Source organism: Heterodontus francisci, chromosome 30, assembly GCF_036365525.1.
Source record: "Heterodontus francisci isolate sHetFra1 chromosome 30, sHetFra1.hap1, whole genome shotgun sequence".
NCBI classification, from domain to species: Eukaryota; Metazoa; Chordata; class Chondrichthyes; order Heterodontiformes; family Heterodontidae; genus Heterodontus; species Heterodontus francisci.
In genome coordinates, this window is record NC_090400.1 from 50,407,499 (window position 1) to 50,432,144 (window position 24,646).

Below are 24,646 nucleotides of genomic sequence, written 5' to 3' on the forward strand. Positions count from 1 at the left end.
GGTCTTCGCTTGTCACATTTCAAAATAGCGAATGAAGCCTCCAGTGTGTGCTTGATAGTTCCAAATGTAGTTGTAGCTGCAAACTATTGTGATTGCATCAAACAATATCACAACATTACCGAACAGGACTTTTGCACAGCGCTTATTAAGGATGTACTATTAGGCCCACAAATTGATATTGAGCCAGTGGAAGGCAGGTTAGTCTGATCGCTGTTTACAACAGCCAGAACATTGCAAGAAACAGCTGGCAAAATCCAGATTTACCATGCACTTTAATAAAAATACATTGTAGCTAAGAGTGCAATATCCCATTCCGACTGACAGATTGAAACTGGTTAAGATTTAGGGATTGTGAGTGGCAGCTGGCTGCTATTTGTGTAATTAACATATAATAAATTATGAATTTTAAAAAAAAGTATGAATTGTAACTGTTTTGCTTTGTGTTTCTATCAACACTTTATTAAAACCAGTCTCATGTTCACCTGCATCTGCAAGCATTATATCATCAGATTTAAGGGACAGTACTTCTCCCGGGAGAGAGTGGGTGGGGAATGAGAAAGGGACTCCTGCTAAGATTTTGGGTAAAAAGATAAAGAAACAAGTCAGCACCATCAAAAATGGAGATAACTAGGTTTGAATCAGGCATGCTTCAGTGCGTTGCACTCTTGCAGCGAAGTCAGAAAGTTGTGGGTTCAAGTTCCACCCCAGAGATTTGAGCACATAATCCAAACTGGCATGCCCAGTGCTGCATCGTCAAAGGTGTCATCTTTCAGATGAGACTTTAAGACCTGCACTCTCGCAGTTAGATGTAAAAGATCCCACATCATTATTTCGAAGATGATCGGGGGAGTTCTCCCCCGTGTCCTGGTCAATATTTATCCTTCAACCAACATCACCAAGACAGATTACTTCATCTCATTGCTGCCTGTGGGATCTTGCTGTGTGCAATTTGGCTGCCATATTTCCGACAAAACAACAGCAACGACACTTCAAAAGTATTTTATTGGCTGTAAAGTGCTTTGGGATGTTGGGAGGTCATGAAAGGTGCAGTTTCTCTGTTACAATGTCCTATTACTACAGCAACTCATCTATGAAGTATTTGAATTAGGTTTGTGCTCACACAGTGAGCTATATCAGCATCAAATGCTGCTCAGGTAGAGCATGGGTTCGAAGAATAAAGTTCCCTCTAAACTGTGTGAACAGGTATTAAAACCCATCCACAAAACAGCACTCTGTAACAACACCAGGACTTCATATTTCCCCCTCACTAATGGAGCAAGCCTTTGGCTTATTGGTACTATTCCCAGCTGAGGCTCGAGGGATTTTAAACGTCACTCCAAACTGTCCCAGCAAGTGCAGACTGGAGCTCTGGCTCTGAACTCTGGGTTGACATAGGATCATAAACTGTTACAGCGCAGGAGGGGTCCATTCTGCCCATCGTTCCTGTGCTGGCTCTTTGGTAGAACTCTCCAATTAGGCCCACTCCCTATAGCCCTGAAAATGTTTTTCCTTTGATTATTTATCCAAGTCCCTTTTGAAAGTTACTATTGAATGTACTTCAACTATTCTTTCAGGCAGAGCATTCCACATAAGAACACAAGAAATAGGAGCAGGAGTAGGCCATTCAGCCCCTCAGGCCTGCCCCACCATTCAACAAGATCATGGCTGATCTGCCCCAGACCTCAACTTTTCTTTCGTGCTAGCTCCTCATAACCCTCAACTCCCCAATATTTCAAAAATCTATCTACCTCCTCTAAATACTTTCAGTGATCTAGCCTCCATAACTCTCTGGGGTAGAGAATTACAGACATTCACTGCCTTCTGAGAGAAGAAATTCCTTCACATCTCAGTTTTAAATGAGTTTCCCCTTATTCTGTAACTATGTCCCCCAGTTCGAGATACCCCCACTAGTGGAAACATCTTCTCAACATCTACGCTATCAAGCCCCCTCAGAATCTTGTACGTTTCAATAAGATCACCCTTCATTCTTCTAAACACTAATGAATAAAGGCCTAACCTATTTAGCCGTTCTTGATAAGTCAACCCCTTCATCCCAGGAATCAGCCTAGTGAAAGAAAAATACTGCAGATGCTGGAAATCTGAAATAAAAACAAGAAATGCTGGAAATACTCAGCAGGTCTGGCAGCATCTGGAGAGAGAAGCAGAGTTAACGTTTCAGGTCAGTGACCTGAATAGTACCATCAGGGTTCTGATGAAGGGTCACTGACCTGAAACGTTAACTCTGCTTCTCTCTCCAGATGCTGCCAGACCTGCTGAGTATTTCCAGCATTTCTTGTTTTTTTTATATCAGCCTAGTGAATCTCTTTTGAACTATCTCCAATGCCAGTATTTCCTTTCTTAAATACGGGGACCAAAACTTCATACTCCAGGTACAGCCTCACCAGCACCCTGTGCAGTTGTAACAAGACTTCCCTAATTTTAAACTCCAACCCCCTAGCAATAAAGGCCAAAATTCCATTTGCCTTCTTAATTACTTCCTGCACCTGCATGCTAACTTTTTGTGTTTCATGCACAAGAACACCCAGATCCCTCTGTGCTGCACTTTTTTGGAGTCTCTCTCCATTTAAATAATAGTCTGCCTTTTGAATCTTCCTACCAAAGTGCATGACCTCACGCTTTCCTACATTAAACTCCATGTCAAGTTTTTGCCCACCCACTCAACCTATCTATATCCCTTTGCAGATTCCTTATGTCCTCATCACAACATGCTCTCCCACCTATTTTTGTATTGTCATCAAATTTGGATATATTACACTCTGCCCCCTCCTCCAAGTCATTAATATAGATAGTAAATAATTGAGACCTAGGACTGATCCTTGTGGCACTCCACTAGTTATGTCTTTCCAACCTGAAAAAGATCCATTAATCCTGACTCTCTGTCTTCTGTGAGTTAACCAATCCTCAATCCATGCTAATACATTACCCTCAATACTATGAGCTCCTATCTTGTGCAATAATCTTTTATGTGGCACCTTATCGAATACCTTCTGGAAATCTAAATACATTACATCTACCGGTTCCCCTTTATCAACTCTGCTTGTTAAATCCTCATAAAACTCTAGCAAATTTGTCAAATATGATTTCCCTTTCACAAAATCATGTTGACTCTGTTTGATTGTGTTAAGTTTTTCTAAATGTCCTGCTATTTCTTCCTTAATAATGGACTCTAGCATTTTCCCAATGACCAATGTTAGGCTGACTGGCCTATAGTTTCCTGCTTTTTGTCTCCCTCCCTTCTTGAACAGGTGTCACATTAGCGGTTTTCCAATCCGCTGGGTCCCTCCCGGAATCCAGTGAGTTCTGGAATATTTCGACCAATGCTTCCATTATTTCTGCAGCCACTTCCTTTAAAACCCTTGGATGCAGGCCATCAGGTCCTGGTGACTTGTCTGCCTTTAGTCCCATTAGTTTGTCAAATACTTTGTCCCTCGTGATAGAGACTGTTAAAAGATCTTTCCTCCCATTAGTTCCTTACTTATCTGATATCTGTGGGATGTTTATAGTGTCCTCCACCCTAAAGACCGATGCAAAATATTGGTTTAAATTATCTGCCATTTCCCGGTTATCAATTCTCAAGTTGCATCCTCCAAGGGTCCCATGCTCACTTTAGGTAATCTCTTTTTATATACCTGTAGAAGCTCTTGTTGCTTGTTTTATATTTCTTGCCAATTTACTTTCATAATTAATTTTCTCCCTCTTTATTAGCTTTTTAGTCATCTGCTGCTGGTTCCTAAAAAATTCCCAATCCTCTGGCCTACCACAAGTTTTTGCCGCTTTGTATGCCTTAGTTTTTGATTGGATACTCTCCTTGACCTCCTTTGTTAACCACGGGTGGTTCATCCTTTTCATCGAGTCCTTTTTGACCGGGATAAATTTTTGCTGCTCATCCACTGACCTTCCCCTTAGTCTATTTTCCCAGCCCACTTTAGACAATCCTTTCTTCACATCTCCGTAATTGCCCTTGTTTAAGTTGAGGACACTGGTTTGAGACCTAAGTTGCTCACCCTCAAACTGAATCATAACTCACTTTGTAAAAAAAAAATCCTCATGTTGCCTCTGATTGTTTTGCCAATTACCTTAACTCTGTGTCCTCTGGCTATCAACCCTTCTACCAGTGGAAACAGTTTCTCCATCAAAACCCTTCATCATTCTGAGCACCTCCATTTCATCCAGCTAGATAGTGGGTGTGGGTGGCCCTCCTTCATCGCATGGATTGTGGGAACTCAAAAACCCCTCCCACAATATAGGACTAAGCACCCCATTGGCTGGAATAAAGATGGCTACGGACATGGAATGAGCTGCTAATTAGCCTCTGAATCCTTCCACGACTTCACAACATGCGCAAAGGGAAGCGTGTGAAAATATGGATAATAAACTAAAGCTAGCCTGGGCAACCGAGCGAGAGAGCAGGGAGTTGGCCTGGATTCCTAGTCAACATTCTCAACCAACACAGTCAAAAAAGTAAACTCTGCTGTTAATTGGATCTTGGCTACTGCGTTTCCCTACAGAGCAGTCGCTACAATTCAAAGAATTTATTGGATGTGAAATACTTTGCAAAATGTAATCATTTCTAGCAATGCTGGCATTTATTGTCCATCCCTAATTGCCCCTGAGAAAGTGGTGGTGACCTGCCTTTTTGAACCGCTGCAGTCCATATTTTGCAGGTATACCCACAATGGTGTTTGGGAGGGAGTTCCAGGATTTTGACCCAGCGACAGTGAAGGAACGGCGATATAGTTCCAAGTCAGGACGGTGTTACGACCAGGTGAGAAAGGTGGCTAGGGGTCTCTTTCAACCTGCACCTGGTCTTATTGTAACAGGATTTAATTTTTAAACACACAGTGTTTTGAGCTCCCCCTTGGTGAATCTTTGTTCACCACTTTCCAATTATAAGGCAAAGAAATGAGCATAAACAGGCTTTCTTAGTTTTAAAGAAAAGTGAAATTTTATAAAATTTAAATTTAACCTCTAAATTCGGTTAGCACCTACGAATGCATGCCGCGCCCCACACTAGCATGCATATACGATATGCACAAGCAAAATAGAGACAGAAAAAGAGAAGAAAAATAGTGGAGAGGTTCGAGGCAATCTCTGAGGAGGGTTTTTTTTTTTAAAACTGTGCTTCAAGCTCGCTGTAGAGTCCTTGATTGTAGGTAATTTTGCTTTTCGTTGGGGCCCAGTATTCTTCTTAAACCTTGTGCACTGTAGGAGACTTCTCTCTCTTGGGTGTTCGTATGTCTTCAATGGTTTCCGAAGCTGGTGAGAGCGAGATGAGAGCAGACAGGAGAGAGGTCTTTTCAGTCCAGGAGCAAACAGCTTTCTGAGATCAAATTTGCTGTGGCAAGTTCAAATTCAAAAAACTCCAACAGCCACTTAGTCATGTGACTAAACTGGTCTGACCATGTCTGTTTGTGTATTCGGCCATCTTAGCAGTATACCTGGAATGCTCGCCTCTCCACCTTCAATGGCTCGTAATCAAAAGCCCATTGTGGATTAAATTGGAGCAGGGAGTGGTCCCTTTGTCCTTTCCAGCCACTGTCTGTTACTATGCAAATGTCTTTCCAGTCAGGGGCCTGGCAACCCCTCGTTATAGGCCTTCTTTTCTTCCCAGCAACAATTTTAAAATTTAATGTCCATGTGGTGAAATATCTGTGCCCCATTCTTGATAAGTGGGGGCCTGCATGACACCAGTGTGAGACTTGGAGGGGAACCTGCAGGTTTGGGTGTTTCCATGTGTCCTTGCTCTTTTAGGGGCTTGGAAGGTGCTATTGCAGGAGAAGGCGATAAGGCAATAAATATGCCTTTACTTTTAAATCATCCTTAATCCAGCCTTCACTCCATGTGTCTTTTCAATTTCATCTTCGACCAGGATCCTTTCTCATTCTTTTCCTTTGAAAATGGTTCTAATTGCTGTCACTTTTATCCCATTTAGACTCCAGAGAAGTAACTCCTGCCATGACACCAGGAGGCAGAAGGGAAAAGGAAAGGGAAAGTGGCAGAATCAATCTAAATCAATGAATGAGAGGGGCACTGGCACCAAAGCAAAGATAACAAGAAATGGAGTTAGACGGAGAGGGACTGTAAAATACAGAGAGCTCTAACTACAATAATAAAGATCAGTGAGAAAATTTGAAATGAATAGCCAAATGTTAATAGTGCGAAGATAGATAAAGTTGATGGGAATTCTTCACTGTAGAGAGGGCTTTTGATAGAATTTGCAATAGGAAGGAATGTGTTTTACTGTTACAGATTGGGTATCAGAGTGATGGCTATTGATATGCATAGAATAGGATAGGTTTCTGAAAAGAGAAGGGGTTGAGTGTCATGGTGAGAAGGCTGGTAGGTAGGGACTGAGATCCATCAAAAAGAGACAGGCTTGTTGGGTCTAAAAGCTCTTTTGTCGTTCTGACAATGTTAGTTTCTTACCTGGTTCGTCACTGTCCTAGATTCGATGGAGAAAGCTCTTTCAGGAAGGCATGTACACCTCGAGGGACTTTGTTGGGAACATGTGGAGGCGAAGTCTAGACATTGGAGGGAGTGTACAAACCTCTAAACTACTCATCTACCTGACTCTTCAAGCACCACCTGCCCCTCATGTGGCAGAGTCTGCAGATCTCAGAACCCATCGAACCAGAGTGGAAGCAAGTCATCCTCGATCTCGAGGGACTGCCTAAGAAGAGGAGGGTCTTACCCCAACACCAGACACTAATTCAGCCCAGCATTTGAGCTCAACAAAAAAATGTCATTTGTTCAGCTCATTACTACCCTGTACTGAGGTGAAGTTTGGTGCTCTGGGCATCTGGTAGACAAGTACAGATATTACCTATGAAAAGATAATCCATTAAATTACATTGAAATACAGAAAAACACAGCCAGCGTCTTCCATTTCCTGAAAGATTTATTACAGTAATACAATTCAGTGGTAAATCAGACTAATCACACAGTCTGCAGCAGTTACTGGGAGTAGGTGGATTTTTCTATTTATTACATAAAGACCTCTGGAATATGGAGAGAATTTTTAACATACTGTTCGGTAAATAAAGGGATGACACGGCTAAAATGGAAAGCTTAAAAATCTCAGAAATGAAGCCAAACACAAGGTTGGAGGGAGAGAGTTAGACTAGATCAGCACCATCCAAATGCACTTCAACAAAAATGGCATGGGTGAAATCTCTCTCAGCAAAAGGTGAGAGCTTAGCAATAATTTGTCTCCGTGAGTAATGATCTACTTATGTGGCTAACAAACACGCAACCTTGAAATACACAAACTCATTAATTATTGAAAAATAAGAATCTCCTTTTCTCATTAAAAAGAGAAATTTCACCCCAAGGACACAGAAGCTGGGTTGTATAAAGCTGGTATTTTTCATATTTTTTTTTTAAGGGGGGGGTTAATAATATAGTAGATCTGATATGAAGAAATGCCCATAAGAAAAGATTCAAAGATATAAGCTTTTAGCACATGTATTACTCAGTCTGTAATCCTTTACAAACACTCCCTGTTAGATGGCTCGAAATCCCTGAAGCAGATGTATTGCCTGCTCAGAATTTCACTGGGTTCACAACCCCACATAATCACTGCAAAAGCAAGTGGGATATGACAAAACACCACAGGCAGACAATCACTGAACTCGAGTGGGATTCGAAGGCTGGGCTTTAAGTGCGGATGTTGGAGAGAGTCACATCTCCTTCAATTTGCAGCTCGTTGATCTGCTGGATGGGTTGGTAGCGATATTTGAAATCAAAGGCGTGACATCCGTTTACATCCACCTTGAAGAAGAGGGCCTCACACAGAATGGTAACCTAACAGAGTAAGGAGGACACCAATGAATGCTCAGGTTAGCGACTAGTGGGATTCACTCATGCCCCTGCCTTTCTGCACCCTTCCCCTATCCGGGGACAAAATGAAAGCAACCACGCAACAAAGTAAGTAGTCATGGCTGTCTACCCTTTCCCATACAGTGGCAAACAGTGAGAGGGGTGGTGAGCGCTAATGACCCATTTATAGTGTGGCTCAATTGCATTTTTATTTGTGGATGATGATATCTGGACTTCAAGAGTTAAATTATGCATCGAGATTAGACAAACTAGGGGTGTATTCCTTGGAAATTAGAAGGCTAAGGGGTGTTTTTTTTTAAGTTTTCCAGATCTTAAGAGGAACTGATAGGATAGATAGAGAGAAACTATTTCTGCTGGTTGGGGAGTCAAGGACTACAGGACATAACCTAAAAATTAGAGTCAAACCTTTCAGGAAGTTAGGAAATACTTTGACATGCAAAGGGTGGTCGGACTTAATGCTAGGTCAGTTGTTAAATTTATCAATCGGTTTTAAAATTTTGTTTGACAAAGATATTAAGGGATATGGGGAAAAGGCAGGTATATGATCTCATTGAATGGTGGAATAGGCTCAAGGGGCGGAATGACCTACAGCCATTCCTATATTCCAATGTGGTGGGTGTCCATTTCACACGGGCCAAGCTGTGACCTCTGGAAGGGAGTCACAAAGAGTAAGTATCGAGAGAATCAAAAAGCTAAGATTGGAAATCAGGACCTTAGCCACAATCTTTCAGTTTTAATTCTTTTTCCGTGTCTGATAATTGGGATATTGTTTTAAACCTCGTCATCAATAATAGGACGTGTTTGTGTTGCATCTGAGGTCCTCCCGGCAACCAACTGGGAATGGAGCATTCTTTCAAGCTCAGGGTTGGTACACATCAGGACATGAGGCAGACTGGAGCTGTCGTATTGAAAGATTTTCTGGAGCCATTCTCACTGCACTGTTCATGTTTTACTGTGTTTAAGGCATTAGACAAATGTTTAAGACATTAGACAAATGCAAGTTGTTGTAGTTGTTATAGAGTGCCGACACACTCAAAAACAGGAATAGATTTCACGCAATACTTCAGATAGGAAGCAGAAGCTCCCGAGAGGGGAGGACATTCCCAGTTACAGAAAATAAGTTGGGATTAGAGGATTGATGCATCACTTGCCATCTCCGGGGGCTTTACACAATTACATGAGTGAGTCGGAGAGGAATTTCCTAAACAAAATGTCCCAAATAGGCTTCAGTGTTTTTTAAACTCCAGGATTTTGCATGGCCTGGGTGTGGAGGGGATGGTAAATGGCAGAACTGGCTGCATCATGTCTGATGGACTTTCTCATTCAATCGGACACTCTTGGACAATACACTGTGGAACACACTGAGCCACTTGTTAATGCAGCCAAGTACATCGACAATGCCCTCTAGTTGACAACACTTTGGGATTTCATAGAACGATACAGCACAGGAGGTGGTCATTTGACCCATCGTGCCTGTGCTTGCTCTTTGGTAGAGCCATCCAATTAGTCCCACGCTCCTACTCTTTCCCTATAGCCCTGTAATATTTTTCCCTTTAAGTATTTACTTAATTCCCTTCTGAAAGTTACTATTGAATCTGCTTTCACCACCCTCATATTTCCTCATGTCGCCTCTGCTTCTTTTGCCCATCATCCTAAAGTTGTGTCCTCTGGTAACTGACCCATCTGCTACTGGAAGCAGTTTCTTGTTATTTACTCTATTAAAACCTTCCAAGATTTACTTGTTTGCATTCATTTGTTTCAAAAGTCTAACATGATAATGTTAATTGATTTCAGACAAGTGAAAAACATTGACAACGCATTAAGCAGTTATTGAAATAACAAGCATGCAGGAAATTAAAGCTACGAATTCCTTGGCATTCTGGATCCCACCATCTATTTCGGTGATGGAGCCTATAACAGAATAACAATCACCAATGACTGGCTGAAAGCCAGTTCCAAATAACATCTACCAGCCAAACCAGACTGAGGAGTTTGCAGATTGACCCCCAATGTCTCAGAGAAATGACCAGCATCATCTCATCTTCCGGCTGGCGGTTCCACCATGTCCTGACTAGATCAATACATTGAAAAATATATTGACCTTCAAAGCGGAGACAAACAAGGAAATGTTTCTGGCCTCCCAAGAACCTTAAAAATAAAATTAATTTCCTAGATGTGGGTGCCATTTGCAAGACCATGTATTGCCCATCCCTAGTTTTCTTTGACAAGGTGGTGGTGGTGGTGGTGAGCTGCCTTCTTGAACCTCTGTAGTCCATGTGGTGATTATACTTTGTAGCAGTCTGATAGAACGGAGTGACTTGTTAGGTCATTTCAGAGGGCAGTTAGGAGTCAATCACATTGCTGTACATCTGGAGTCACATATAGGTCAGATCGGGTAAGGATGGCAGGTTCCCTTCCCTCAAGGTCATTAGTGAATAAGTTGTTATTTTACAACAACCCAATAGCTTTATGGTCACTGAACTACAGCAATAAGTATGCACTGCAAACACCAAGGGCTGGATGTTAAAGCCCCTCCGCCGCCAGGAACAGTGGCATGAGGGAAATGAAGATCGGTACAGCAGAGGCCCACCACCGACCCTGACGGTGGCAGGCCCTGTACCAAACTCGGCAGCAGTGGCAAGACCTCATGGCGGCCACCCCACCGTTCGGTGACAGGACCCACGTTAATGCCTATTTACCATGTAGGCCACAGCAATCCAGCCTCCACATTCCAATCTTTATTATGGCAGCCGACAATGCCGCGCCTTCGAATCCCTGTTCAGGGAAACGTGGCACCACACCTGGTTTGGGGGGGGTGGGGGGGTGGGGGTGGGGGCGAGGTTTTTTCCTCTGTGCAGGAGGTGGCAGCAGGGTTAGAATGCCTCTGATTGGTCAGGGGGGTGATGGGAAGGGGTAAAGGACAAAGGTACTGAATTTTGTGGTGGGGGACGGGGGAGAAATGGGAGAATGCATAGTAATGTCATTTCACTCACTTTTGCAACACTTCACATTAACTGGCCCTTTAAATTTTAAATGTACATTGAGGTCTGTCAGTCCTTTAAAAATGGCGCCGGCACCTGTGCATTGGCACCGGACGCCATTGCCGACGATGGCTCGTCTGCCCCCTCCACATCATTGTGGGAGTCGGGCAATGTGGCCATGCAAATGAGCCGCAGTGTTTGAAATCTTGGCAGCTCCACGGCGTGGTCCCTGCGTGCGCGGGCCGCACTTTTAAAAAATTTATGCCCACTACCTATTACAGCAGTGGAGTCTTAAAATGCAGTTCCAAGTGGGAGCAGAGCTTCCCTTCTCCTGTCTCTCAGCTGAAAACTGGTTCAGGAACACACAGGAATGGCACTCACCTCGAATAGCTGTCCAGGAGAAAATGGATTTTCAGCCAAACCCCTCTCCTCAGTACCCCAGGAATTCTGAATGTGGCTGTTTCGCACAACAGCATGCTCACTGCGGAATCGAGAACTGATGTGAAAAGCGATGTCAGTAGAATTGCTGGGCTTCAGGTTAATTACAAAACTGGCAGAGTGGAAGAAAACAAAAAAAAAGAGTATCAAAGCAGGCAGCAATGGAGCCTTTTCACAGCGCCATGCAACAGAGAAGAGCGGACTTCATTACTGATCTGTAACCCATAACCTGGATCTAGTTTCTCCTCATTCTCACTCCCAACTATGCATCTCCTCCACCACTGAATCAAAGAGGAGAATTCGGGGCCTTCTCCAGCCTCTCAGGTCCTAGCTAGTCTGGTATCGGAGCCTGTACAGAGTAATACAGGCCCTCACCTTGCTGAGAACCAACTCTAAAAGATCCTCTGTTGAACTACCAAGTTTAAAGATCCAAAGATGCACCCCAGGAGAATAACAGAGAAAATCCAGGTCATGGAATCACCCTCGACATTCCCACGTTAACAGCTGATCCGGCCCCTGCTCATTTAAACGGAGAATGTCAGAGGTCACCTACTTGTCGCAATTCGGTTTGACAGTCCCCTGGATCACAAGAGACCTCGAGACAAAGAGCCCTCCAGGGATTGGAGCCTTGTACGGAACTTGCTGGGAAAAAAAACAAGTTTTGGAAAATTAAAAATCAAATATTCATATTGTGATCATAATTCTTCCACACCTGGGCAGTTCAAATGTGAAGGGACCTCACAAAGGTACACAACAGCAGTAAGTGGTATAAGAAGGGTTGATCTGGAGCACTGCTGCTTGTTAAACAGTGATGCGAGAGCAAGGAGACACAAGTTTAAACAATTAGAAGGCAAAGGTTGGGACTGACGTCAGGAAGTTATTCTTTGACACATAGAACGGACTGCTGGGCATTCATTATGGCACGGTGAAAAACCCTGGGATTCATTTCGAGACAGAACTGAAGACTGTGATGAAAGAGGGGCAAGGACTGGAAGACTTCCTAGGTGGGATCCTCATCCATAATTATCCTGCGAGAGGGTCCGTATAGTAATGCAAGGCTGGCACTGCCACCCACGTAGATATTGGCTTGGATTTATGGAATAGAAACTGGCTGAAATACTGACAGTCGGGCTGCTGTACATAGTTTTAAGATGTTGTTCGCACTTTTTAATAATTTGCACTATGGGTAGGTAGAGGTTTTTAATCACTCAGGATGCTGTAAAATGAAACCTCATGACCTGCAGCGGGTGCACAGCAGTGCACAGGGTAACGTGAACACAACTTCAGCCTGGCGTCAGTTAAAATCAGTTCCTTCTAAAATTTCGCAGCAAACTTAACACTGAGGCCTGCTGTGTTCAGCCTCTACCCAGACTTGGGTCGGAAAAGCAGAAAAGTCATTCCCCTCGTCACCTGGTTTCACTTTAGATGTTCATTATCAGAGAGATTATTATATAGGTGTCTATTGTTTTAATTTCTTTCCAGTTTTAGTAACATGGCCCACATGTCCCTTGTGGTGGGTTGGAGAGGGAGGGGAAAGGACCCTCACAAAGTCCCGACTCCCAAATGGAGCAGCCCAGTGAAAAATATCCAGCCATCGTCCCACTTCAACTTTACAAGCAGGAAGCAATCTGACATAACGCTACGCAAAGGGCCCACAAAAATCAAATTGACCGGTCTTTTTCCTTTACAGGAGGTCTGTTTATACTCCAGCATATTGTTTTTAATCGCCACTTTTACTTTTTAGATCATAAAAACAAAAAAAGTCTTAATTTATTTGATTTCTTGCTCCATCCTCAATGTATCAGGACTTTATCTCAGTGCAGCTCCTAACCAGGTCACTGGACCTTGCGTGACACTGACACCCTTCACCCTGTCTTGAAAATTAAGAAAGGGTCTGATAGAGTCAACAGTGAGAAGATGTTTCCATTTGTCGGGGGGAGTCCAAAACAAGGGGCCATATGTACGAACATACAAATTAGGAGCAGGAGTAGGCCACTCGACCCCTAGAACCTGCTCCGTCATTCAATATGTTCATGGCTGAACTGATTTCTCCACATTTCCACCTACCCCCGATAACCTTTCACCCCCTTGCTTATCAAGAATCTATCTACCTCTGCCTTAAAAACATTCAAAGACTCTGCTTCCACCGCCTTTTGAGGAAGAGAATTCCAAAGACTCAGGACCCTCAGAGAAAAAAAATTCTCATCTCTGTTTTAAATGGGCGACCCCTTATTTTTAAACAGTGACCCCTAGTTCGAGATTCACCCACAAGGGAAAACATCCTTTCCACATCCACCCTGTCAAGACCCCTCAGGATCTTATATGTTTCAATCAAGTCGCCTCTTACACTTCTAAATTCCAGCGGATACAAACATTTCCTCATAAGACAGCCTGCCTATTCCAGGTATTAGTCTAGTAAACCTTCTCTGTACTGCCTCCAACGCATTTACATCCTTCCTTAAATAAGGAGACCAGTACTGTACACAGTACTCCAGATGTGGTCTCACCAATGCCTTGCATAGATGAAGCATAACCTCCCTACTTTTGTATTTAATTTCCCTCGCGATAAATAATAACATTCTATTAGCTTTCCTAATTACATACTGTACCTGCATACTAACTTTTTGCGATTCATGCACTAGGACACCCAGATCCCTCTGCATCTCAGAGCTGCAATTTAGATAATATGCTTTTTTAAAATTCTTCCTGCCAAAATGGACAATTTCATACTCGCCCACATTATACTCCATTTGCCAGGTCTTTGCCCATTCACCTCACCTATCTATATCCCTTTGTAGCCCCCTTATCTCCTCTTCACAAGTTACTTTCCTACCTATCTTTGTGTCATCAGCAAATTTAGCAACCATACCTTCAGTCCCTTCATCTAAGTCATTTATATAAATTGTAAAAAGTTGAGGCCCCAGCACAGATCCCTGTGGCACACCATTCGTTACATCTTACCAACCAGAAAATGACCCATTTATGCCTACTCTCCGTTTCCTGTTAGCTAGCCAATCTTCTATCCATGCCAATATGTTACCCCCTACACCATAAGCTTTTATTTTCTGCAATAACGTTTGATGTGGCACCTTATCAAATGCCATCTGAAAATCTAAGTCCAATACATCCACCGGTTCCCCTTGATCCATGGCCAAGTAACTCCCTCAAAAACTCCAATAAATTGGTTAAACTTGATTTCCCTTTCACAAAACCATGTTGACTCTGCCTGATTACCTTGAATTTTTCTAAATGCCCAGCTATAACGTCTTTAATAATAGCTTCTAACATTTTCCCTAAGACAGATGTTAAGCTAACTGGCCTGTAGTTTCCTGCTTTCTGTCTCCCTCCCTTTTTGAATATAGGAGTTACATTCGCTATTTTCCAATCTAACGGAACCTTCCCCGAATCTAGGGAATTTTGGAAAATTAAAACTAATGCATCAACTATCTCACTAGTCACCTCTTTTAACATCCTAGGATGAAGTCCATCAGGACCCAGGGACTTGTCAGCCCGCAGCTCCAACAGTTTGTTCATTACCACTTCCCAGGTACTGTAATTTTCTTGAGTTCCTCCCTCCCTTCCATTTCCTGACTTACAGCTAATACTGGGATGTTACTTGTATCCTCAATAGTGAAGACCGATGCAAAATACCTGTTAAATTCATCTGCCATCTCCTTATTATCCATTATTAATTCCCCAGACTCACTTTCTATAGGACAAACGCTCACTTTGTTAACTTTTCTTTTTAAAATATCCATAGAAACTTACTATCTGTCTTTATATTTCTAGCTAGCTTTCTCCCGTACTCTAATTTTACCTTCCTCATCAATCTTTTAGTCATTCTTTGCTGCTTTTTATATTCTGTCTAATCTTCTGACCTGCCTCCCATCTTTGCACAAATATATGCTTTTTCTTTAAGTTTGATATTATCATTAACTGTTTTAGTTAACCACGGATGGTGGGTCCCACCCTTGGAATTTTTCTTTCTCTTTGAAATGTATCTATTCTGTGCATTCTGAAATATCCCCTTAAATGTCTGCCACTGCATCTCTATTAACCTATCCCTTAACCTAATTTGCCAATTCACTTTAGCTAGCTCTGCTTTCATGCCCTCATAATTGCCTTTATTTAAGTTTAAAATACTAGTCTTGGACCCACTCTTCTCTCCCTCAAACTGAATGTAAAATTCAATCATGTTATGATCGCTGCTACCTAGGGGTGCCTTAACTATGAGGTCATTAATTAATCCTATCGCGTTGCACAATACCAAGTCTAGTATAGCCTGCTCTCTGGTTGGCTCCAGAACATACTGCTCCAAGAAATTATCCCAAAAACATTCTATGTACTCCTCATCTAGGCTACCTCTGCCCATCTGATTTTTCCAATCTATATGCAGGTTAAAATGCCCCATAATTATCATTTTACCTTTCGGACAAGCTGCCATTATTTCTTCATTTATACTCCGTCCTACAGTGTGGTAAATGTTAGGTGGCCTGTACTCCACTCCCACAAGTGACTTCTTGCCTTTATGATTTCTCAGCTCTACCCAAACTGCTTCTACATCCTGGTTTCCTGAACTTAAGTCATCCCTCTCTATTGCACTAATACCATCATTAGTTAACAGAGCTACCCCTCCACCTTTTCCTAGCTTCCTGCCCTTCCTAAATGCCATATACCCTTCAATAGTCAGGTCCCAATCTAGGTCATCCTGCAGCCATGTCTCTGTAACGGCTATCAGGTCGTACTTATTTATTTCTATTTGCGCTCTGAGCTCATCGGTTTTGTTTTGAATGCTACGTGCATTCAGATACAGTATAAGATAGTCACTAATAAATCCAACAAGGAATTCAGGAAAAACTTCTTTGCCTATAGAGTGGTGAGAACGTGGAACTCGCAACCACAAGAAGCAGTTCAGTGTATAGCATAGATGCCTTTAAGGGGAAGTTAGATAAACACAAGGGAGAAAATAGAAGGATATGCTGATAAGGTGAGATGGAGTAGGGTGGGAGTAGGCTCGTGTGAAGTATAATCACCAGCATGGTCTAGTTGGGCCGAATGGCCAGTTTCTGTGCTGTAAATTCCATGTAATTCGACAATAATTGTTTGAACTGTCAGGCTCTTTCCCCCTTTCTCCATTAGAGGGAGCCTGCAGCCAGCTATCTGCCTGGTTCTTTCTCCCCAGCACATCCCAGGAAGAGGGCACTGGGCAAATACTTCCAAATCAGCCTGGAAAGGAGCTGCCCGTTTTCCAGAGTGACTTATCAGGGTCTCTCCACAGGGTTCAGCCACTGTTGTGTCACAGGACAAGGAATTAACACCAAACCAGCAAAGGAACAAAAGGAGCTCTCCCAGTGACACTTGGTAAGTGTCTCTGCTTGTTATAAAGACTGGGAAGGTACACGGCTCGATCCCCTGCATGTGTCATGCTAGCTAGTTTCACCAGCTGCTGCAGTGGGGGAAGCTTTATTCAACGTCACAACACATTAGTTAGATCAACTAGACTCCAACTGCTGAGTGCCATTCACGGAGCCTGGTTACAAAGTGCAGTTGGAAGAACCTTATAGTCTAGGCGGTGATGCTCCTGCAGCTGAATAGCCTGACACCATTCCCGCTAGACAATTAGATGATATACCAGAATGGGGCCGGTGCCTTCAGAAGAGATGCGGGTGAAAATGAGGGCGAGGGCTCGGGTGGGGAATGGTGGAAGAGATAGAGAAGAGGAGGGAAGTAACAGTGTGAGCTGTTCCATGTCTTAAATAATAACTTTGTGAAAGATGCAAAAAGTGCTTCACCGAAAGCTTCTACAAGGAAACATTCTAGTCTCGAAAATGCCAGTTTGATACATACTGGAGTGAACATTCTCGAGGAAAATGTTAGTAAGGAGAATGAAGAACTGGCCTGCAATTGGAGGGAGAAATCTTAGAAACCTCCATCACAGAGAGAGAATGGATTGTGAATTCCTGATTATAATTCCTAGCATTGGGCTGAGCTCAATTCTGGTGCTTGCTTACATGCCTTCTGCAGTCCAACAGCCACATTAATAAACCTCAGAGTACAGTGACTGCTACAATGGAAGTAAACACAATTCAAAGAGATTTTGACAAAGTGCAATATATAAATGCAAGGATTTCAATCCTTTATTCCTAGTGTGATAAATAACTGGTCCAAGACATCAATTTTATTGAACTCAATTCATTCATTAGTTTCCACGTGAACCTCACACTTAAAACGTGCAATACACTGAAAGGGGAATGTGTATTCTACTGAAAGAACAAATAAGCTGTTGAAAAAGATTATCGCAATTGTTTTGCAACTTTTATATTCTCAATATTATACAGCCAGTGAATTACTTTTGAAGTGTTCAGACTGTTGTTATGTAGGTGAATGTGGGTATACAACTTGCACACAGCAAGATCCCACAAACCAGAATCGACTTCTTGCCACAGGGTGGAAAAGACAGAATAAAAGTCAGTAAGTTTTCCCACTCAATCACTACCTGCTAGAAAGTGTTGGGCAAGAGGCACGAGCAGGACTGGGTACGAGGCACGAGCAGGACTGGGTACAGCTCCGGTGCTCTCCTCAGTTCAAACAGCCTGTCAACAATTATAGGTCTACTTCACAAGGAGCCACTTGGGTGGTGCTGGTGAGGCCACACAAGGAGTTGCTCCTGACTGAATCGCTGAAAGTGGGAGAAGATGGGAAATATTGAACAGGGAGGGAAAAGGACAGGGAGAATGAATGTGGTAGAGTAGTCTCAGGGTCGTTAAATCAACAACCTGCATTTATATAGTGCCTTTAATACAGTAAAACATCCCAAGGTGCTTCACTACAGAGTTATCAAACAAAATTTGACACTGAACCACATAAAGAGATATTAGGACAGATGACCAAAATCTTGGTCAAAAAGGTAGGTTTTAAGGAGGAGAGAGAGGTGGCGAGATTTAAGGAGGGAATTCCAGAGCTTAGGGCCTAGGGAGCAGAGGGTATGGTTGCCCACAGTGGAGCGATTAAAATCGGGCATGTGCAAGATGCCAGAATTGGAGGAGCACAGAGATCTTGGACAGTTTTGGGGCTGCAGGAGGTTACAGAGATAGGGAGGGATGAGGCCATGGAGAGTTTTGAAAACAAGGATGAGAACTTTAGAAATTGAGATGTTGCCTGCCCAGGAGCCAATGTAGGTCAGCGAGCACAGGGGTGATGGGTGAACGAGAGACTTGGTGCGAGTTAGGATACAAGCAGCAGAACTATGGTTGAGCTCAAGTTTACAAAGGGTGAGGATGGGAGGGCGGCCAGGAGATCATTGGAATAGTCATAGCTGGAGGTAACAAAAGCATGGCTGAGGGTTTCAGCAGATGAGCTGAGGTAGGGAAGGAGACGGGTGATGTTGCGGAGGTGGAGAGGAAATGGAGTCAGAAGCTCAGTGAGGATCAAAATAGGACTCAGGGTGAGGATGGGGTGGAATCAGTGGCTAGGGAATAGAGTTTGTGACGGGGGCTGAGGACAATGCCTTCAGTCTTCCCAATACTTAACTGAAGGAAATTGCTGCTCATCCAGTACTGGATGTCAGTACAGCAGCATAACAAATCAGAGACAGTGGAGGCATTGAGAAAGGCGATGATGATTCAGTGGATTGGTCGACGTAACCACTAGCAACAAATTGGAACTTACCAAATTGGTAAAGGCAGGTGGGGCAAACATGGAACCAGCCTGGAATTGGAGAGGGAGATTATCACAGCATGAAAATTATGCAACAATTCAAAAATTCCAAAGCATTCATCAGCACAACCACTGGAAATAGGTTGAAACTTACCGGATTGGCAAAGGCAGGTGGGGCAAACATGGAACCAGCCTGGAAGTGAAGAGAGATTAATCAGGCACGAAGTGAAAAGAAAGGTTGTTGGAGCCATTAGGACAGGATTGACCTATGTAGCTATTAGCAGAGCTGCCAGAACTTACCGGATTGGCTGAGCCAGGTGGGGAAAACATGGAACCAGCCTGCAATTGGAGAGAGAATTAATCAGACATGAAGCAGAAAGGTTGAAAGGAGGAAAGCGAGGTAGAAAGGTGTAGGGAGGGTACACCAGAGTTTAGGGCCTGGGCAACTGAAAACATGGCGACCAATGGCGTTGAAAATCAGAGATGCTCAAAAGACCAGAATTAGAGGAGTGCAGATATCTCGGAGGGTTGTGGGGCTGGAGGAGATTACAGAGATAGGGAGGGGCGAGGCCATGGAGGGATTTGAAGACAAGGATGAGAATTTAAAATTCAAGACATCACTTGACCGGGAGCCAATGGAGGTCAGAGAGCAAAGGGGCGATGGGGAACGGGACTTGGAGCGAGTTAAGACACTGGCGGCAGAGTTTTGGATAACCTCAGGTTTACGGAGGGTAGAATGTGAGAGACCAGCTAGGAGTGTGTTGGAATAGTCGAGTCAAGAGGTAACAAATGCATGAATGAGGGTTTCAGCAGATGAGCGGAGACAGGCAAGGAATTGGGTGATGTTACGGAGTTGGAAAGAGGCGGTCGTGGCGATAGATGACATGTGGTTGGTTAGTAGCTCATCTCAGGGTCAAATATGACACCAAGGTTATGAACAGACTGGTTTAATCTCAGATTGTTGCCAAGGAGAGGGATGGAGTTGGTAGCTAGGGAATAGAGTTTAGAGTTCAGCCAAAAGGTCAAAACTTACCGGATTGGCAAAGGCAGGTGGGCCAAACATGAAACCAGCCTGGAAGTGAAGAGATGGGTTAATACAACAACATCTGGACACTTTAAATAACTCAAATTATTGATAGAACATTCTCAGAAAACTGACAGGAGAAACAGCATGGAATGCCAAAGATTCACTGGATGAAGGATACCAGAAATGAAAGATTATAGCTGTTGAGATGGGGTTTTTTTTTGAAGTTTTCCTTTCCTCACTGGAAGACCAGAGGTGAAGAGAGAGTCTAAGAGGCTTTCAAAATGATGAAAGGTTTGAAGAGGGTAAACAGGGTAAACAATGAAAATGTTGTTGCCACTGGTCATTAAATCAAAGGGATATAGACGGAGGATACAAACATACAAATTAGGAGCAAGAAGAGGCCACTCGGCCCCTCGAGCCTTCTGCACCATTCAGTAGGATCATGGATGATCTGATTGTAACCTCGACTCCACATTCCCGCCTACCCCAGATAGCCTTTCACCCCCGTTGGAAGTTATTTTCACACACAGGGTTAGTTGAATAGTGACTATCCAGCCAGAGACTATAAACAAACATTATTCAAAACAAAGTCAGAGAGAAATATTAAAAGGACGTGGAAAATGGGACTAAGGTTAAAAAGCACCAGGCCAGGCAAGGTGCTACTTGCTGTATGGTGATTTATATGTAAAGAGGACACTGACAGGAATTCTCCTAAACTCTGGATGAACTAACCGGTTTGATGTCACTAATAACTCCTATTTTTTTTCCCCCTTGGTCTTTGACCCTTTAGCTGGCTACCCCACACAGAGAGCTCCCTGAAGCCATTCAGGGGGATGCCTCAGAAAGCCAAGGAGGGAAAAAGATGCTTTGTGTAATAGTTGCAGGGGTTATATTACTAGTCTTGGGAACAGGAGTTCAAATCCCACTGTGGGAGCTGGAGAACGTGAACTCTGTTCAAAAAAATCTAGCAATAAAAAAGCTGGTACCAGTAAAAGTGACCACAAAAAACCCAAATGGTTCGCTAATGCCCTTTAGGGAAGGAAACTTGCCATGTTTACGCTGACCCTTATGTGACTCCAGTCTTGGACCAATGTGGTTGACTCTCAACTGTCCTCTGAAGTAGCCGAGTAAGCCACTTGTATTAAACCTCAGGACATCTCGGCATAGCCTCGTCAACAATGCCCACAATGTTTTTTTTAAAATGACCACTTGGGTAAGATACTTGAGGTGATGAGGGGAAATCGGGGCTCGCAAAAGTTGTACCCTTGATTGCTTTCAGCAGAGGAGGTGACAGAATTGGGAAGAAAAGAAAATCATCCAGACCCGCTACCTAAAGACCTATTATTTATAATCTTCAAGTAGACTGAGGCAATAATGCAAGAAAGTACCAAACTCTCAGCATGCCTCTGGTTATGACTATGTATTCATGTCCTCTGACACAGAACATCCCGAAAGCCAACACCATATAAAATGCCCCTTTTTAAAGTGGGTTTAGGACAAGCTTGAAACAAAGGTTGCAATCCCACAATGCAACAGAAACAGCAACAACTAGAAACTTACCGGACAGGCATTTCCAATGGGATAAGCAGAGGGTGGAAATGCAGGAAAGCTGGGATTGAACTGGAATTCAAACAAAAATGTTCTTTTTACATACATGCAGCACTAAGTATGCCAGTTCCATCAAGGCCCTTTCAATACACGTCACAAAGTTCACCTATTTTGAATTGTTTTAATGGGTAAGTGCCATGCACAGGGGCACAGATGAGGCACCGTCTTGACTTCTGAAGTGCCCAGCAGAAGGGAACTGGTTACAGGGGGAGGTGAAAAATTCAGGGACATTTTGCTTCTAATGAACCTTTCCACTTAATGTCCTTTGGGTAGAGCAGGCAGGCAATCTCTGCCCAGCCCAAGCTAATACCACTCTACCGCCAGCATACCATGGATGTACAATAATGGCCTACGCACCACCTCACCCACAGTGGAAGACACTAGTTCGACTCTAACTGTTGTATCAAGTGCAGTACTTGGTCACTGTGCTATATCAAGGATAGGGCACTCAGGAGGAAAACAGGGAAAAGGGAGGCAGGAACAATAGGCCCATCCACATCTGGAAACAGATGAGACAGGTTAGTATTTTGGGTGGAGAACCTTCAGAGCTGAGAGCCAGGAGATCAAGACTCATCCTGCAGTCTCTGTTCTGAAGACCTTGCTTTACTGCCCCTACAGACCTGCCTTGTATTTCCGGCGTCTGTGGTAATCTTTCTGTCTGTTTGTGCTCAGGATTCCAACCAATGAGGAAAGGCTGAGCAAGTTGGGCCTCTTCTCGGGGTGGTCAGAAGAGCCTGAAGCAACTCAATAGTCGTTTCAAAATGATTTCAAAAAAGGGAGACTGACACCAATAGCTCCAAAAGCTAGTGGAAATAATTCTGCCTAAACTCCCCTCTACAGATAAATCTTAAACTACTTCACACAATGAGTAACAGGCATGTGGAGTAAATTATTGGGAAGGACATTGTAACAGACAGCAGAAATGGGTTGAAGGGATAACTATAGTGATCCCAAACTCACATTATTTGCATTTCCGGCTGGTGCTGCTGGTTGGAACTGGAATTGAAACAGAATAAGTGTCAGTTTGAAAGAAGATAGCAGAAACATTTCAACTGCCCTCATCCCAAGCAGAAGCTGCTGATTCTCATCTCCACTGATCTCACGATTGTCACAGCCGTTGTCTCACTCTATGTGAATAAGTCAATATCTGATCATTGTATGGGACTTTATACCAGTGTGCAGGGAGCAGATTCTGGTCATTTCCCAGCCATGAAACCTTTAAACATCAGTGGCCTTGATTGTTGTTGGGAGGATACAATACAACAAAAGGCCACTAGGGAGCAGTGATGCACACAAACAAGGCCCACAGTTAGTTACATTCAACATACAAAGCTCCCTTCCCATTCCTTCACCCAGAAGGCACCCTCACTAATTCTGTTTGTACAAATGATCTGATTTTATGTTTCCCGCACCACCCTCAAGTTCTGGCTCCACGATTGGCAGGAACCCAAGGCAAAGGTCAGAGGTCAGCAGCAAATTACACCCAAGTTTAAGACCTCCTGAAGTGATTGGAGTTATTTTAATCTAAGCTGATGGCCAGGAAATTGATGGGTTCAGTTCTGCTGCCCATTTTACACGCCAGCCGATTCCTTCCACTTCACTAGAAATTAAAAACAGAGCGAGGAGTAGATTAAGCAGCTGATCCAATCCTGTTAACTTCCCACCAGTGGACTTATGCTAAAATTACCCCCATTATCTGCAATAAGTCACCAAACAACAAATACTAGGAAGAAAAAATTTGAAACAAATCTGATTTTCAGTTCTCACCGACAACTCAAAATGATTTATTGACTCAGCATTAACAGGACGAACAACTGAGAGAGAAGAGTCTGTGACCAGGGCAGGATTGGAAGGGGAGGCGTTTGCAATTCTCCCTGAAAACCATTTACACTTTCCTAAAGGATCACGCGAAGAGGAATCCTTTGGAAACTACCATGGTGGCCACTCTTTGGGTCCCAGTTGGCACAAGTATTGGGGAGCTGGCATCAGAACAGAATCCAATCCTGTGCTTGCCCCTTATCCATTACTACAGGAGTAGGAAGCTTGGGTGATTGTCTCCACATCCCCCCTCCCCGCTCCCCACCCCGCATTCCTTGCCCCAATTGTAACAATCTGATTGTGATCAGTTAACTCAGCAAAGATTCCCACATGGAACTCCATCATTCCTCTCCTCACTTGCCCCGAATCTCCACGCTCAGCAAAGGTGGCAATTGGAAAGAACAAACCTCATGTGCCCGTCTTAAATTACATACAATATACAGCACAAAAACAGGACATCCAGCTCAACACCAGTGCTGGTGTTTATACTTGACATGAGTCTCCTCCCATTCCATCAATCTCATCTCAGCCTTTCAACATATCTTTCTATCCCCTTTTCTCTCATGTTCTTGTCTAGTTTCCTTTTGAATGCATCATTTCAGATGTAACCATGTTGAGTGGGCTCATCACAACCACACTGGACAAGAGGACCCTTTGACAAAAAGTATCCACTGCACTCTAGGCTGCCTGACTAGATACACACGGGGGAACTTTCCAAACACATATACTGCGAAGGGCAGGGGATTTACACTAAATTCATGGAGGTACTGTGTAGATTGTCACTTGCTAAAGGTAATCACCCTCTCAATCAAACACTTCCCCCACACCAAGTTACAATATGGTGCTCTACTTACATTGTTTGTGAAGCTGAGGGAGACGACCTCTACTTGGCCATCTATAGTAATGGTGTTCACTCTGGAGACTGGGATCCGGTGCTTAAATTCCAGGAAGTGTCGATCATTCACCGCCACCTTGACAACACAACACAGAACACTCAAAAATAACTGGCAAAACCATCATTTACAAATCCTCTGATAATTCATACGACGCCAGACTAAATCCTGGACTGGACTGTTCCAACTTTTTAAACAGGGTAATAAGAGTTTGACTTTTCTTTTTGTTTTGAGTTTCTCCTCTTCCTCTCCTGGGAGTGCTGATCTTTGCAGGGGCACAATTGTCTGTGCACTGCCAGACCTCTGCTATCTCACCCACTCTCCAGCTACAACTCAAATAGGGAATGACCGCAGGTTCCTTGACC

General features: G+C 43.4%; 1 protein-coding gene across 4 annotated transcripts in view; it reads right to left on the minus strand.

Moving 5' to 3' along the window:
* Window positions 1-6,901: 6,901 nt before the first annotated feature.
* LOC137346767 (galectin-4-like) overlaps window positions 6,902-24,646 on the minus strand; it is a 32,569-nt gene continuing 14,824 nt past the window's right edge. The window contains exons 4-13 of one of the 4 annotated variants that reach the window (XM_068010563.1): window positions 24,243-24,359; window positions 22,531-22,566; window positions 21,523-21,582; window positions 19,969-20,007; window positions 19,236-19,274; window positions 19,090-19,128; window positions 18,948-18,986; window positions 11,833-11,921; window positions 11,223-11,391; window positions 6,902-7,824 (exon numbers count right to left, since the gene is read on the minus strand). In XM_068010563.1, coding sequence (XP_067866664.1) covers window positions 7,678-7,824; window positions 11,223-11,391; window positions 11,833-11,921; window positions 18,948-18,986; window positions 19,090-19,128; window positions 19,236-19,274; window positions 19,969-20,007; window positions 21,523-21,582; window positions 22,531-22,566; window positions 24,243-24,359 — 774 coding nt within the window. In that variant the 3' untranslated portion in view covers window positions 6,902-7,677. The remainder of the gene's footprint in view (window positions 7,825-11,222; window positions 11,392-11,832; window positions 11,922-18,947; window positions 18,987-19,089; window positions 19,129-19,235; window positions 19,275-19,968; window positions 20,008-21,522; window positions 21,583-22,530; window positions 22,567-24,242; window positions 24,360-24,646) is intronic. The other 3 variants (XM_068010564.1, XM_068010565.1, XM_068010566.1) reach the window with 3 other exon arrangements.